The sequence below is a fragment of the Phyllostomus discolor genome, chromosome 6, assembly GCF_004126475.2.
Source record: "Phyllostomus discolor isolate MPI-MPIP mPhyDis1 chromosome 6, mPhyDis1.pri.v3, whole genome shotgun sequence".
Classification (NCBI taxonomy): Eukaryota; Metazoa; Chordata; class Mammalia; order Chiroptera; family Phyllostomidae; genus Phyllostomus; species Phyllostomus discolor.
Window position 1 is genome coordinate 69,410,954 of NC_040908.2, and position 13,766 is coordinate 69,424,719.

Below are 13,766 nucleotides of genomic sequence, written 5' to 3' on the forward strand. Positions count from 1 at the left end.
TAGGTCTTCTTTTTTCTGAAGGAAATCTAAGTTCATATATGACTTCCTCTTTAAGAAAAGAAATTAGGTTTTTAATTAGTAAGGTCTTATGCCCTCTGGGTTTGTAAAGCTTTAAAAAGTCTCAACTGACACTCAAGATGTCACTGCAATTTTGCTGTGACATCTTGACTGCTCTGCAGGCATGTGGGCATGAGGGTAAAGTTGGGCCATTTATTCTGCCATCACATGAAGCCTTTTTCTGCTTGAACATTATATGTTATATCTTATCCAGTAATTACTATGAAAATTAATGCATGTTTTAAAATGCATATGAGTTGATGAAATGCTTATGAGTTGATGAAATGCATATAAAGACCTTTGAAGGTCTTTATGAGTCTTCATTCTGCTCTTATACTTGATTGATAATCTGACTGGATAATATGATTGATGTAGCAGTCAGGATGGACTCCCTTATGCTGAGTTAACAAACAAACCCAAAATCTCAGTGGCTCAAAATAATAAAGCCTTTAAAAAAATAGCGTTACTGAACTATAATTCAGATACCATAAATTCTGCCTTTTAAACTATACAATTCAGGTTTTTAGTATGTTCACAAGGTTGTGCAACTATTACCACTAATTTCAGAACATTTCATCATGCTTAAAAGAAACCTCGTACCCATTAGCAATCACTCATTTCTCCCTTCCCATAGCCCATGGAAACCATGAATCCATTTTTTTGTCTCTACAGATTTGTTGATTCTGGAGATTTCATATACATGGAATCATACAATATATGGTCTTTCTGACAGGCTTCCTTCACTTAGTGTAATATTTTCAAGCTTTATCCATGGTGTAACATATACCAGCTTCATTCCTTTTTATAGCTTAATAAATCTATTGTATAAATGTACCACATTTTGTTTATCCATTCATCAGCTGATGGACACTTAGGTTAACACTTTTTGGTTATTAAGAATAATGCTGCTCTAGATATTTGTATACTTGGACATATGTTTTCAATTATCTTGAGCACATACCTAAGAGTGGAATTGTTGAGACATACGGTAACTCTATGTTTAACTTTTGAGGCACTGCGAGACGGTCTTCCAAAGTGGCTGCATGATTTACAACCCAACCAAAAACATATGAAGATTTTAATTTTTCCACATACTTGTCAACAATTTTTATCATTTACTGTTGTTATTGTTGGCTTTTTCCTCTTCTTAGTGGGTGTGAAGTTGTAAAGATTTATTTTTCATCTTACTTCCAGCCAAGATGGAGGTGTAGGTAGATACACTTTGCCTCCTTGCACAACCAAAAGAAGGACAACAACAAATTTAAAAACAAAAACGACCTGAACTGTCAGAAAATCAAGCTGAATGAAAGTCCAACAACCAAGGAGTTAAGAAGAAATATTCATCCAGAAGGGTAGGAGGGGCGGAGTTGGGAAGCCGGGTGGAGAGGACTCACAGAGAGGCAGCGGCTTTCTGACTGGGTGGTCCCACATTCAAGTACTTATAATCCTGGAGGAACAACTGGGGAACGACACAGACCATGCAACCCAGGGTTCCAGTTCTGGGAAATAAAGCCTCAAAGCCTCTGACTGAAAACACCTGTGGGGATTGAGTTGGCAGTGGGAGAAACTCCCAGCCTCACAGGAGAGTTCTTTGGAGAGACCCACGGGGTCCTAGAATGTACACAAACCCACCAACACGAGAATCAGTACCAGAAGGGTCCAATTTGATTTTGGGTAGCAGGGGAAATAACGGAAAACCAGTAGACAGTGGAGCAAATGGCACTGTTCAGTCTTGGACCCCTCCCTCACATACAGCATCACAAGTCTGTGACTCAGGTTGCTCTCCCCCGGTGAACACCTAAGTCTCCGCTCTTATTGTGTAACAGGCATGCTGAGACAAAGAAAAAAAAAGGCCCAAATGAAAGAACAGATCAAAGCTCCAGAAAAAATGCAACTTAGAGATGAAGAGATAGCCAACTATCAGATGCAGAGTTCAAAACACTGGTAATCAGAATGCTCACAGAATTGGTTGAATTTGGTCACAAATTAGATGAAAAAATGAAGGCTACACTAAGTGAACTAAAGGAAAATGTACAGGGAACCAACAGTGATGGGAAGGAAACCAGGACTCAAATCATGGTTTGGAGCAGAAGGAAAAAAACATTCAACCAGAACAGAAGGAAGGCACAAGAATTCAAAAAAAAAAAAAAAAATGAGGAGAGGCTTAGGAAACTCCAGGACATCTTTAAATGTTCCAACATCTGAATCATAGGGGTGCCAGAAAGAAAAGAAGAAGAGCAAGAAATTGAAAACTTAGTTGAACAAATAATGAGGTAGAACTTCCCCAATCTGGCAAAGGAAATAGGCTTCTAGGAAGTCCAGGAAGCTCAGAGAGTCCCAAAGAAGTTGGACCCAAGGAGAAACACACCAAGGCACATCATAATTACATTACCCAAGATTAAAGATAAGGAGAGAATCTTAAAAGCAGCAAGACAAAATGAGTTACCTACAGAGGAGTTCCCATGAGACTGTCAGCTGATTTCTCAAAAGAGACCTTGCAGGCAAGAAGGGACTGGAAAGAAGTATTCCAAGTCATGAAAGGCAAGGACCTACATCTAAGATTTCTCTCTCCAGCAAAACTATCATTTAGAATGGAAGGGCAGATAAAGTGCTTCCCAGATAAGGTCAAGTTAAAGGAGTTCATCATCACCAAGCTCTTATATGAAATGTTAAAAGGACTTATCTAACAAAAAGAAGATAAAAAATATGAAAAGTAAAATGACAACAGACTCACAGCTATTAACAATAGAATCTAAAACAAAAACAAACTAAGCAATCAATTAGAACAGGAACAGAATCACAGAAATGGAGATCAAATGAAGGGTTATCAGTGGGAGAGTGGGAAGGGAAGAGGGGGGAAAAGGTACAGACAGTAAGTAGCATAGATGGTAGGTAGAAAATAGACAGCGGGGAGGGCAAGAATAGTATAGGAAATGTAGAAGCTAAAGAACTTATGACACATGGACATGAACTAAAGGAGGGGAATGTGGGTGTGCAGAGTGGAGGGGAATGAAGGTGGCGGGAAATGAGACAACTGTAATAGCATAATCAATAAAATATATTTAAAAAATTAAAAAACGGTTTATTTTTCATCTTGTACTATGTCTCATGTTGGTATCAACCAGTCAATCAATCAATCAATCAATCATCAATCAGTGAAAACAGAAACTATCCAGTATGTCCTGAGCTATGTTCTGTGAAGGACACAAAGAATCCGTGACTTTGAGGATTTATGCTCTCTTTACAAAACAAAGAGAAAAGTTAACACAAAACAGTCTATGATCAGTAGCAAAATTCTTTCTTTAATTAATTAATATTGATTTTAGACAGAGAGAGAAGGTAACAGTGATTTGTTGTTCCACTTATTTGTGCATTCATTGGTTGATTATTTTATGTGTCCTGACTGGGAATCAAACCCACAGCCTTGTGGTATCAGGATGTGCTCTAACCAACTGAACTACCCAGCCAGGGGCAGTACCAAAATTCTTTCTGGGACATCCAGGGCCCTGCAGGCTCTGTCCTAAGTCTGTCTCTCCAACTTCACCTTTCTCCACTGTTCCATTCACTGACCACTGCTACCTAGCTACACTTTTCTCACCCCCTCTTTTTTGATGTTATCAAGCTCCTTTCTACCTCAGATCCTTTGCCTTTGTCATTTCTTCTCCTGAAGAGCTTCTCTCCCACTTTCTACTGTGTTACTTCATACTCCTCTTTTGGTTTCAGCTTTAATGTCACCTTCACAAGTACACCTTCCCCACCACGTAAGCCATGGCTGGGTTACTATTCTACTCACGTTCACCACCTTGCACTTTTCCTTATTGCAACTGGAGTTGCAAGGGATTAAATGCCCAGGTTCTGGAGCCACATTGCCTGGATACCAGTTCTGCCTTTGATATAAACTAGCTGTGTGACCTTGGGCAAGATACTTTACATCTCTGGACATGACTGTAATAGAACCTAGTAGTTGAGAGGGTTAAATGAAGTAAATAATTTATGTCATTTAGACCTTATTTGGTGTTCTCTAAATATTAGACCTTACTATCACAATTATAAGTTAAACAATTATTTATGTAGATTGTAAAGAAGTATGCTTTGTCAGTGCTATATCCTCAGCACCTAGCACAGTATTTATCACATAGTAGGAATTTAAGAAATATTTGTGAATAGACTTCCACCAAGATAGAGGCGTAGGTAGATACACTTTGCCTTCTTGCAGTGCCAAAAGAAGGAAAACAACAAATTTAAAAACAAAAACAACCAGAACTTCCAGAAAATTGAACCGTATGGAAGTCTGACAACCAAAGAGTTAAAGAAGAAACATTCATGCAGACTAGTAAGAGGGGCAAGACAGTAGCCAGGGCGGAAAGGAGGAGCAGCAAGGCGGTGGCTGGAGGACTGGGGTGGCTGGCAGAGCAGGTGGTCCTACACGCGTGTGAAAAAACAGGGAGGAACAACTGGGGAGGGAAACAGACTATGAAACCCAGGGTTCTAGCATGGGGAAGTAAAGCCTCAAAATCTGTGGCTGTTAAAAACCTGTGGGGGTTACAGCAGTGGGAGAAACTCCCGCCCTACAAGAGAGTTTGTTGGAGAGACCCACAGGGTCCTAAAATGTACACAAACCCATTGCAGGGTAAATGGAGGCAGTCTGGCTTCCTAATCCAGGTGTCTGGGTAACTAAGGGGAGCAGTGTTCTCATAACCTTAGAGGGACCTGATAACTAGCGTTCTTATAACCTTGAGACCTGGCCCTGATAAACTGTTCCCATAACATGAAGTGAGCTCGCATGCACAGAATTATGTTATGTAATGTTCCGGCAGTTTTCCGGCTTTGCTCTCCCCTAGTACTTAAACAGGTAGGGACTCCCTACTGGGGGCGATGATGATGAGAGACACACAAGGCGACAGGTGCCACGATGGATGCCATGCTGGGGCCAGGGGCCAGGGGATGAGCCATGCAGATAGACACGCAGCTTCCAGTGTGCGTGGCTTGTCCATCCATGAATAAAGGCATGCCAGACATCCTGACGGCTCTGTGAATATTTTTCCATCTGCACGAATACCATGAACCTGCCTGGCCTTGAAGGGTGGCAACACATCCACCCACTCGGGAATCAGCACCAGAAGGGCCCAGTTTGCTTGTTGGTAGTGGGGAAGTGACTGAAAGCTGGCGAGAGCTGAGCAAGTGGTGTTCCCTGTCAGACCCTGCCCCCACATACAGCGCCACTATGCAGCAATGCGGGTTTCCCTGCCCTGGCGAATACCTAAGGCTCCTCTCTTATAATGTAACAGATGAACCAAGACAAAGAAATATGGCTCAAATGAAAGAACAGATGGAAAAGCTAGAAAAACAACTAAGAGATGAGGAAATAGCCAACCTATCAGATGCAGAGTTCAAAACACTGGTAATCAGGATGCTCACAGAAATGATTGAGCATGGTTGCAAAATAGAGAATGAAGTGAAGGCTATGCAAAGTGAAATAAAGAAAAATATACAGGGAACCATGAGTGAAGGGAAGGAAACTGGAACTCTAATCAACAATTTGAAACAAAAGGAAGAAATAAACATTCAACCAGGACAGAATGAAGAAACAAGAATGAAAAAAAATGAGGAGAGGCTTAGGAACCTCTGGGACAACTTTAAACATTCCAGCATCTGAATGATAGGGGTGCCAGAAGGAGAAGAGGAAAAGCAAGAAATTAAAAACTTAGTTGAACAAATAATGGAGAACTTTCCCAATCTGGCAAAGGAAATAGACTTCCAGGAAGTCCAGGAAGCTCAGAGAGTCCCAAAGAAGTTGGACCCAAGGAGGCACACACCAAGGCACATCATCATTAAGTTACCCGAGATTAAAGATAAAGAGAGAATCTTAAAAGCAGCAAGAGAAGAGCAGAAGTTATCTACAAAGGAGTTCCCATCAGACTGTCAACTGATTTCTCAAAAGAGACCTTACAGGCAAGAAGGGGCTGGAAAGAAGTATTTCAAGTCATGAAAGGCAAGGACCTACCTATAAGATGACTCTATCCAGCAAAGCTATTGTTTAGAATGGAAGGGCAGATAAAGTGTTTCCCAGATAAGGTCAAGTTAAAGGAGTTCATCATCACCAAGCCCTTATTATAAGAAATGTTAAAGGAATTTATCTAAGAAAAAGAAGATGATCAAAACTATGAAGAGTAAAACACCCACGAAATCACAACTATCAACAACAGAACCTAAAAAAAAAACCCTAAACAAAAATGAACTAAGCAAACAACTAGAACAGGAACAAAATTACAGAAAAAGAGATCACATGGAAGGTTATCAGTGGGGAAAGGGAAGGGGGAGAATGGGGGAAAAGGCACAGGGAATAAGGAATATAATTGGTAGGTACAAAATAGACAAGGGAGGTTAAGAATAGTATAGGAAATGTAGAAGCCAAAGAACTTATATGCATGGCCCATGGACATGAACTAAGGTGGGTGAATTCTGGTGGTAGGGGGAGTACAGGGCAGAGGGGAATAAAGGAGAGAAAAAAATTGGGACAACTGTAATAGCATAACAATAAAATATACTAAAAAAATAAATATTTGTGAATAAATGAAGGCCAAATATATCTTGCAGGATATCAGAGTAAAGAGAGGCGATATAGAGAAGAGATGGCTAACTCTAATCTATTGGATATCTTGGATGGAGTAAATGATTGTGAAATTGCATGTGGGTTCAGAGGGAAAGTGGGCTGTTATTAATTAATCATGTCTGCCATGGGCATAGGTAAAGAAAAACTTCAGGACAAGCACTACAGTTTTAACACTCCTGCTATATATAAGACTTTCTGTCATGATGGAAATAGTCTAGAGTTGTAAAGTGACAATTTGCCTTCTTTCTCTATACTTCCTAACCTGACTCTTAACTCTCATCTTTCCTCCAGACACTCAGGACTCCTGGTGGCATTGCACAGGCTGTCTGGGGCACTGTGTCTCTTCCTTTGGGCTAGTTTCTTCACCCTAGCTCCATCAGCATTACAAGTCATGAGTTTCACTCCTGCCCTAGTTGGGTGACCAAAATGAACCAATCCACTAATCACCTTAAAATGATGCACTTAACTGCTGATGGTGTTTGCCGTCCCAGGGACATCTGCATTTAATTCTAGCCCAGGGATGTTGAGTGAGAGTGTGTATGTGTGCAGGGGTGGGTGATAAATCGAATCCCCCAGGGGCCACAGAGCCCAGTGAGGCTGCGGGGAGGGAAGTCATATGCAGTCCCCATGCCTGCCAAACCTGAAGGTGAGTCCAGTGCTGCCATAGACTCCAGTTATTCAAGAGAATTGGAAGTTTGGATGTTTACATGAAACCTCCAAAATTTAAAATGTTTGTAGATAAATAATTTTAAGAAAGTAATATGAAGGCCAAAGACATGGGGTTGGGTAGTATTTGGCCCATTGGTAATTCTACACGGGCCTCAACAACCTTCCCAGTCCCTCTGCAATGGCCTGGTCCTACCGAGCCCAGCCTCCAGTGATTTCCTTTTCATGACATCTCCAATCCCTTCATCAGGAAATGTTTCTACTTCTGTAACATTCTAAGGTCCCTTATGGTAATTACCATCGAAGACTATTTGTGTCCTTTCCAGGTATCGTTATTATGCTGTTTCAACAGCACTCTAGATAAATGTTTCTTTTCTTTATTTTTTAAAATATTGTATTTATTTACTTTTTAGAGTGAGGGGAAGGAAGGGTAAAAGAAGAGAGAAAATCTATCTGTTGCTTCTCTTATGTGCCTCCACCAGGCCAAACCAATATCCCCAGGCATGTGCCCTGACCAGGAATCAAACCGGTGACCTTTTGATTTGTGGGACGGTGCCCAACCAACTGAGCCACACCAGTTAGGGCCTTTTATTTTTAATAGACTATTTTTTTAGAGCAGTTTCAAGCTCACAAGAACTTTTTCGATTTATTTTTATCGTGTTGTTTCTTAGGAGTAAAATTCCCGACGAGCCCATTCAGGGTTCTGGCAGAGGTGGAGGGAGAAGGAACAACGAAAGGGATGCGGACAGCAAGACGGGCGCTGCAGGAGCCAGCGTCCTCCTTGGCCCTCGTACTCCCGCTGAAAATGCAGGAGGGGGATCCCAGACTCAGCGCTCAACTGCCTCCAAGATCCACGCATTTCCGACTCTCCGCTTCCGCCTCTGTGGCGCAGGGTAATCCACTCCGGGTTTTACCGCTTCCCACCCCTTCCTTCCCAGGCTGTTGACCGCTTCCGCATTTTGTTTGGAGCCCTGAGAGGCGGACCTGGGGGCGTTAACGCGCACGCGCCCTGGGAGCCTGTCCGGGCGGAGCGCGCGGCCAGCGGATTGTGGGTAAGGGAGAGTAGGCCCTCTGGGGTAGCGGGCCGTGGGGGTCGCGGCCCGGGGCTGGGACGGGTTGGGGGCATGCTCGGCGAGGGCCTCCGGGCTCACCGGCATCCAGGGACTAGGGGCTGGAGTTTGGGCCGCCCCGGACGTGTTGGACCGCCGACACCGGGCCAGGCGGACCGGCGGGCGGCGGGTGTGAGGCTGGGCCTCTTGGTTGAGAACTCTCGGAGGCCTTAGCCTAGTCGCTTCATCCCTTCCCCCTCCTCGAACTGGCGCCTTCTGTAAAGTGCGCACGATAAGCCCCGCCTTCTGGATGGGGTCGATTGGTGGTCCGGCTGCGAGACCCTCAGGGGTGGTGGGAGTCCCGGGCGGTTTGTGGGGACCGCCCACTCCGTGTAAGGAAGGAGGTCCTCCTGGGGTGGTGTTTTGTTACCGGTTCGAGAAGGGCCCTCATTTGTATGTTTGAAAACTGCAGACTGTTACGAAGTCGGTGCAAAACTTTCATTTAACATCAAACTAAAGACTTAAAGGGCCTCCTAGAGGTCTACGTTGCCCCGCCGCTACAGTGAACCCCCTGAAGTTTCAGGGAATGGTGAGCAGCAGTAGAGATCCTTACTTAGCTTGAGAAGAATTAAAACTTGTGATAACTGTTCGCCAAAAGCCTTCTGGCCCACGTAGGAAATCGAGGCGCCGGCCAAGCAAGTTAGTATTTGTCTGAGGGAGGCCTTTGCGGCCAGGGGAGTCATTCAGCTCTCCGATGAACGAATTTTGTAGAGATTGAATATGAAGGAAGTCATGGTGCCAGAGCCTTTTTGGAGGGTGATGAGATTTCAGGAACCCTCCCTGCGGTGGATGAGGTTGTGCAGTGTACTGGAGTTTCAATTGTGAATAATAGAAAGATCACAAAAGTGAGAAGTATATGAGATGTTTCATGTTGGAAGAAATTTAGAGTATTTGAATTGCAAACTTTCCACTGCAGGTAACTAGTATGCAGACACCTGTTCCCTGACTTGCTGCCCCACCAGTGACATGGCCCACCGGGGTGTGGAGAGGGACTTCCAGACTTCAGCACGGCGCATGGGCACCTCACTACTCTTTCAGCTTTCAGTGCATGAACGGGAGCTGGATCTGGTTTTTCTGGACCATAGCTATGCCAAGCCATGGAGTGCCCACCCAGATGCCAGCAGCGCCCGACCCACCCGCATGCTCTTTGTTACTCCCCGAAGGCAGCATGAAAGTACCATGTGAGTTTGGGCTCCACTCCTAAGGGCTGCGGTTGACCTAACCATGCAGTGATTACATGGTGGGGATTCCAGATGACTTGACTATGGAGGATTGTGTGGGGGTTGGTGGCTTGGATGTTTACTTCGGGCATCTCTGGTAAGCAGTGTGAGGATATCAGGTCTATATGGACATCAACATTCAAGACATCTGACAAGTTAGGAAAGGAAGGATGTTCAAAAGAAACCAAACAAACTATTCCACTTAGGTAATAGGACTTGTATGGAAAGAGGAAATGGAAGAGGATTATTTAGCTGGTGGAGAAAAAGACTGAAGAGTTGACTTAAAAACTGCCACACAGGTTTAGACTCTTTCCTTTAGTCTAGTGTTCAGGCTTGCCCAAACACTGGCAACAATAACCTTTTACTGGCTTTATCTGCAAAATTCAGGAGCATATCCACAAGACCTTTCTTTCCTTCTGCCTTAGCTTGTTTCAGAACTCACCCATGGGTGATCTAAACCCTTTTTAGGTCTGATCATATTTTCAGCCAGTCTACATTATAGGGTAAGGATTTAAAAAAAAAATTTAGTATGTAATAGGTGATACAATTACATTGGACTTAAGTAAAACTGTTGAGCAATTCTTTCAAGCTTTAAGGTGTTATAATTTCTTATATTTCAAGATTTGTTGATATATTCTATTTTGATGACCAAATCAAACCCTTATGTAACTTAATAGACTGCTTTGGGGAGGAGGCTTTTTGTTTGTTTGTTTTAATATGACCTAATGTTTAATATTTCCTCTAGCACGGGTTATAGGTTTGTTGGATAATTGAGATCTTATGTTTTGTTTCTTAGATCCCCCATTAAACCTTAATGAACTAGAGGTACCGTGATATGCATTCTTTTAAAAACATATGGAATAGTGGTTTTTATTTCATTTCCTAAGGAGGACAGCATTTTGTTGTCGTTTTTTGTTTGTACAGGGCACAGGATCTCTCACTTTAGGGGATTATCCAACATAATCTTGATGCCTCTGGCCTAGGGCATAACTGATGAGCTCCTTAAATATAGAATTTGAGATCTTTTTCTCTAGCTATGTAATAGCTTCTTGCCAATATTGAAACTCCTGTGTTTGTATCTCACATTTTTTAAATGTGAGATTCTGTAGACAGTCCTTAGGAAATTATTTCCTCTTATAAACTGTCTCCATTTGTGGGACGGTTTATAAGCCAAAGTGGGAGTTTGGCGTGTTCTATGAACTTATTTTAGTCTATTGTGTCTGGAGTATGGTTGTGATGGGGATGTAAGTGGGAGCTAGGAGAGAAGTGGGTGAGGCTTCATAGAAGAATTTGATTCTGAGTCATGAAAAATCATTGAAAGATTTTAAGCTAGAGATTGGATTTATATTTTTAAAAGGTCATTTTGAATTTTTGTTGAATAGATTATAGTATAGGAGTGGAATAGAGAAGATCTGCTAGGGGCCATGTTGTTGTAGGGGCCAGAGATGACGATAACTTGCATAGGGATGGGAGTGGTACAAATGGAGAAAAATGCATGGCCTCGAGATATATTTTGTAGGTAGAGTCAACAGGACCTGCTGCAATGAATTAGAAAGGGCCCGGGAGTAAGGGATAGGTGAAACTAGGATGACTCCTTAGATTTCTGGCTTGAGCAGCTGCTTGGTGCTGTGAGTTAGGGAAGACTTGGGGAGGATATGTTAGAATGATGAAATCAAGACTTCTCTTTTAGGTACACAGGTTAAGTGCCTCACCCAGTGTCTGGTCCAGAGAAGATAATCAGCACTTTCACTCACCACCCAATCTAGCTACATATGATTTCACTACATTTCAGAATGATCTTATTCCAGACATTGGGAATGGTTGCAATAAAATCACTGAGGTCAGAAAGTTAAAGTGATGTTTGGTAGACAACCAGTAGACCAGTTTGATTATCATAGTATTTGGAGTGACAGTTGGTGCAGTATCCTTATGGCACTAGGATTTTCTTAACACTTTAAAATACAAAAGATTCTTCAGATGTCCATTTCTATTTGTTCCTGTTCTAGGTTCTTTTCATAGTGAGTTAAATAGCTAAGGTGTCTATATTCCATGTAATCCGTTTTAGATAATCAGAAGCTTTAATTAACTACTAGTTGACTTGCTAGTGACAGGGAAGGTTTATATGAATAGTTAAAACTCAGGATCAGTACTGTCCGACAGAACTCTCTGCAGTGATAGAAATGCTCTATACCTGTGCATCCAGTATGATAGCCACCAGTCACATGTGTCTGTTGTGCACTTGAAATGTGGCTAGTGTGACTGAAGAACTGAATTTTTAATTCTAATTCTTCTTAATTTAAATAATTTCATGTGACCTATCGCTATTGTATTGGAAATTACAGATAGGCAATCAACTATTTGCTTGTGGAATATATTTGTCTTTTCAAAAAATAAGCCATTTTTCATTTTTTGCATAGTCATTCCAAAATGATTTTGTGTCCTCTAGCATATAAGAGTGTGTCAGAGGGCAGAGGTCTCAACAAGTGTTGAAAAGATGATTTTAGATCATAATTTTATTGTGGATTTAATGTGCTTGTGAATACTTTAAAGCTGTTTATATTAAAGAGGCATTTTTGGCAACTAGGTGATTGTTTAACACCTGTGTTGTGTAAAGTACATGTGTCCTGGTCCTATCTTCTCACCCATTTACAGTGAATCAGATGTTCCAATAGATGTGGAGACAGTCGTATCAACCCCTGTGCCACTCTACGACAATCAGAAGGCACGCAGTGTGATGAATGAGTGTGAAAGACATGTCATCTTTGCCAGGACTGATGCAGATGCCCCTCCCCCACCAGAGGACTGGGAGGAGCATGTCAACAGGTAGGCCACTCTTCAGGAGGACAGGTCACTACAGCATTAATGCTTACTGCACTGTAAATATTTTGTATCATCTGCATTGAAACACATTTACTAGGTGCTTATTCATTAGCATCCACACACCTGTTCTCCTAATTCTGCATTATAAGTCTTAGCTCACTCTGCAGTGAGCTCTTCAAGACAAGGGCTTGCATCTCAGTCTCTTTGCATCACTGACACCCAGGAAAATGCTTGTCACATAGTAGGCATATGATAAACATTAATCAAATAAATAAATGAATTAAATTTAATAGGTATGACTAACTCTGTAGCTTATATAGTACAAGATCTGATGTAGGAGTTATCCAGACTACAATAAAAACCAACCCAAAACTCAAAAACATTAGATATAAATTTGTAAGATACTGTTTTATGTGGTCTGTAACTGGGGTCATGAAAATATTTTGGAGTCACATGAAAAGCTAATAGATGTTTGATTCGAGTGGCTTTTAAATATAGATTTGCAGTCCGTGGTTTTGAGGGATTACTTCAGCCTATTTTCATGAGTTGGCTGACTTGCTGCTGTGCTTCTCACTGACCCATGGACTCCACTCTTCTCTCCAGGTCATTTGTTTGGAGAACATTTGTCTTTTACTTATTGTGTAACAACCGTATGAAGATAAAATTTACATACCATACAATTCACCTATTTCATGTGTACATTTTAATATATTCATCACCATAGTCAATTTGATGAACATTTTTATCACCCCCAAAAGAAGCTTCATGTCCATTAAGAGTCACTTCTCATTACCTCCCAATCCCTCCAAACCCCTGGCAACCACCAGTTTCTGTCTCTTTAAATTTGCCTATTCTGAGTATAGAAATGGAATCATACAATATGTGGCTTTTGTATCTGGCTTCTCTCACTTAGTGTGATGTTTTCAAGGCTCATGCATATTATAGCATGAATCAGTACTTCATTCCATTTTATTGCCCAAAGATGTTGCATTGTATGGATGTACCACATTTTGTTTATCTGTGGATATTGTGGTTGCCACTACTTACTGGCTGTTAGGAATATGCTGCTGTGAATAGTCATGTTGTTATTGTGTGGACATATGATTTCAGTTTTCTTACATATTTACCTAGGATTGGGATGGCTGGGTCATATGGTAACTCCATGTTTAACTTTTGAGGACTTTCTAGGCTGATTTCCAAAGGTACTACACCATTTTATGTTCCCACCAGCAGTGTAAGAGAGTTCCAATTTCTCTACATCTTTGCCAACATTTATTACCT

At 41.8% G+C, this 13,766-nt stretch overlaps 1 protein-coding gene across 13 annotated transcripts in view; it reads left to right on the forward strand.

The window, feature by feature from the left end:
* Positions 1–8,305: 8,305 nt before the first annotated feature.
* KANSL3 (KAT8 regulatory NSL complex subunit 3) overlaps positions 8,306–13,766 on the forward strand; it is a 43,099-nt gene continuing 37,638 nt past the window's right edge. For 3 of the 13 annotated variants that reach the window (XR_003684801.2, XM_028514669.2, XM_028514675.2), the window contains exons 1-3: positions 8,307–8,388; positions 9,362–9,626; positions 12,318–12,488. Coding sequence is in view for 9 of the 13 variants with exons in the window: in XM_028514669.2 (XP_028370470.1) it covers positions 9,412–9,626; positions 12,318–12,488 (386 nt within the window). In the remaining 4 variants the exon portion in view is untranslated. The other 10 variants (XM_036028316.1, XR_003684800.2, XM_028514673.2 and 7 more) reach the window with 10 other exon arrangements.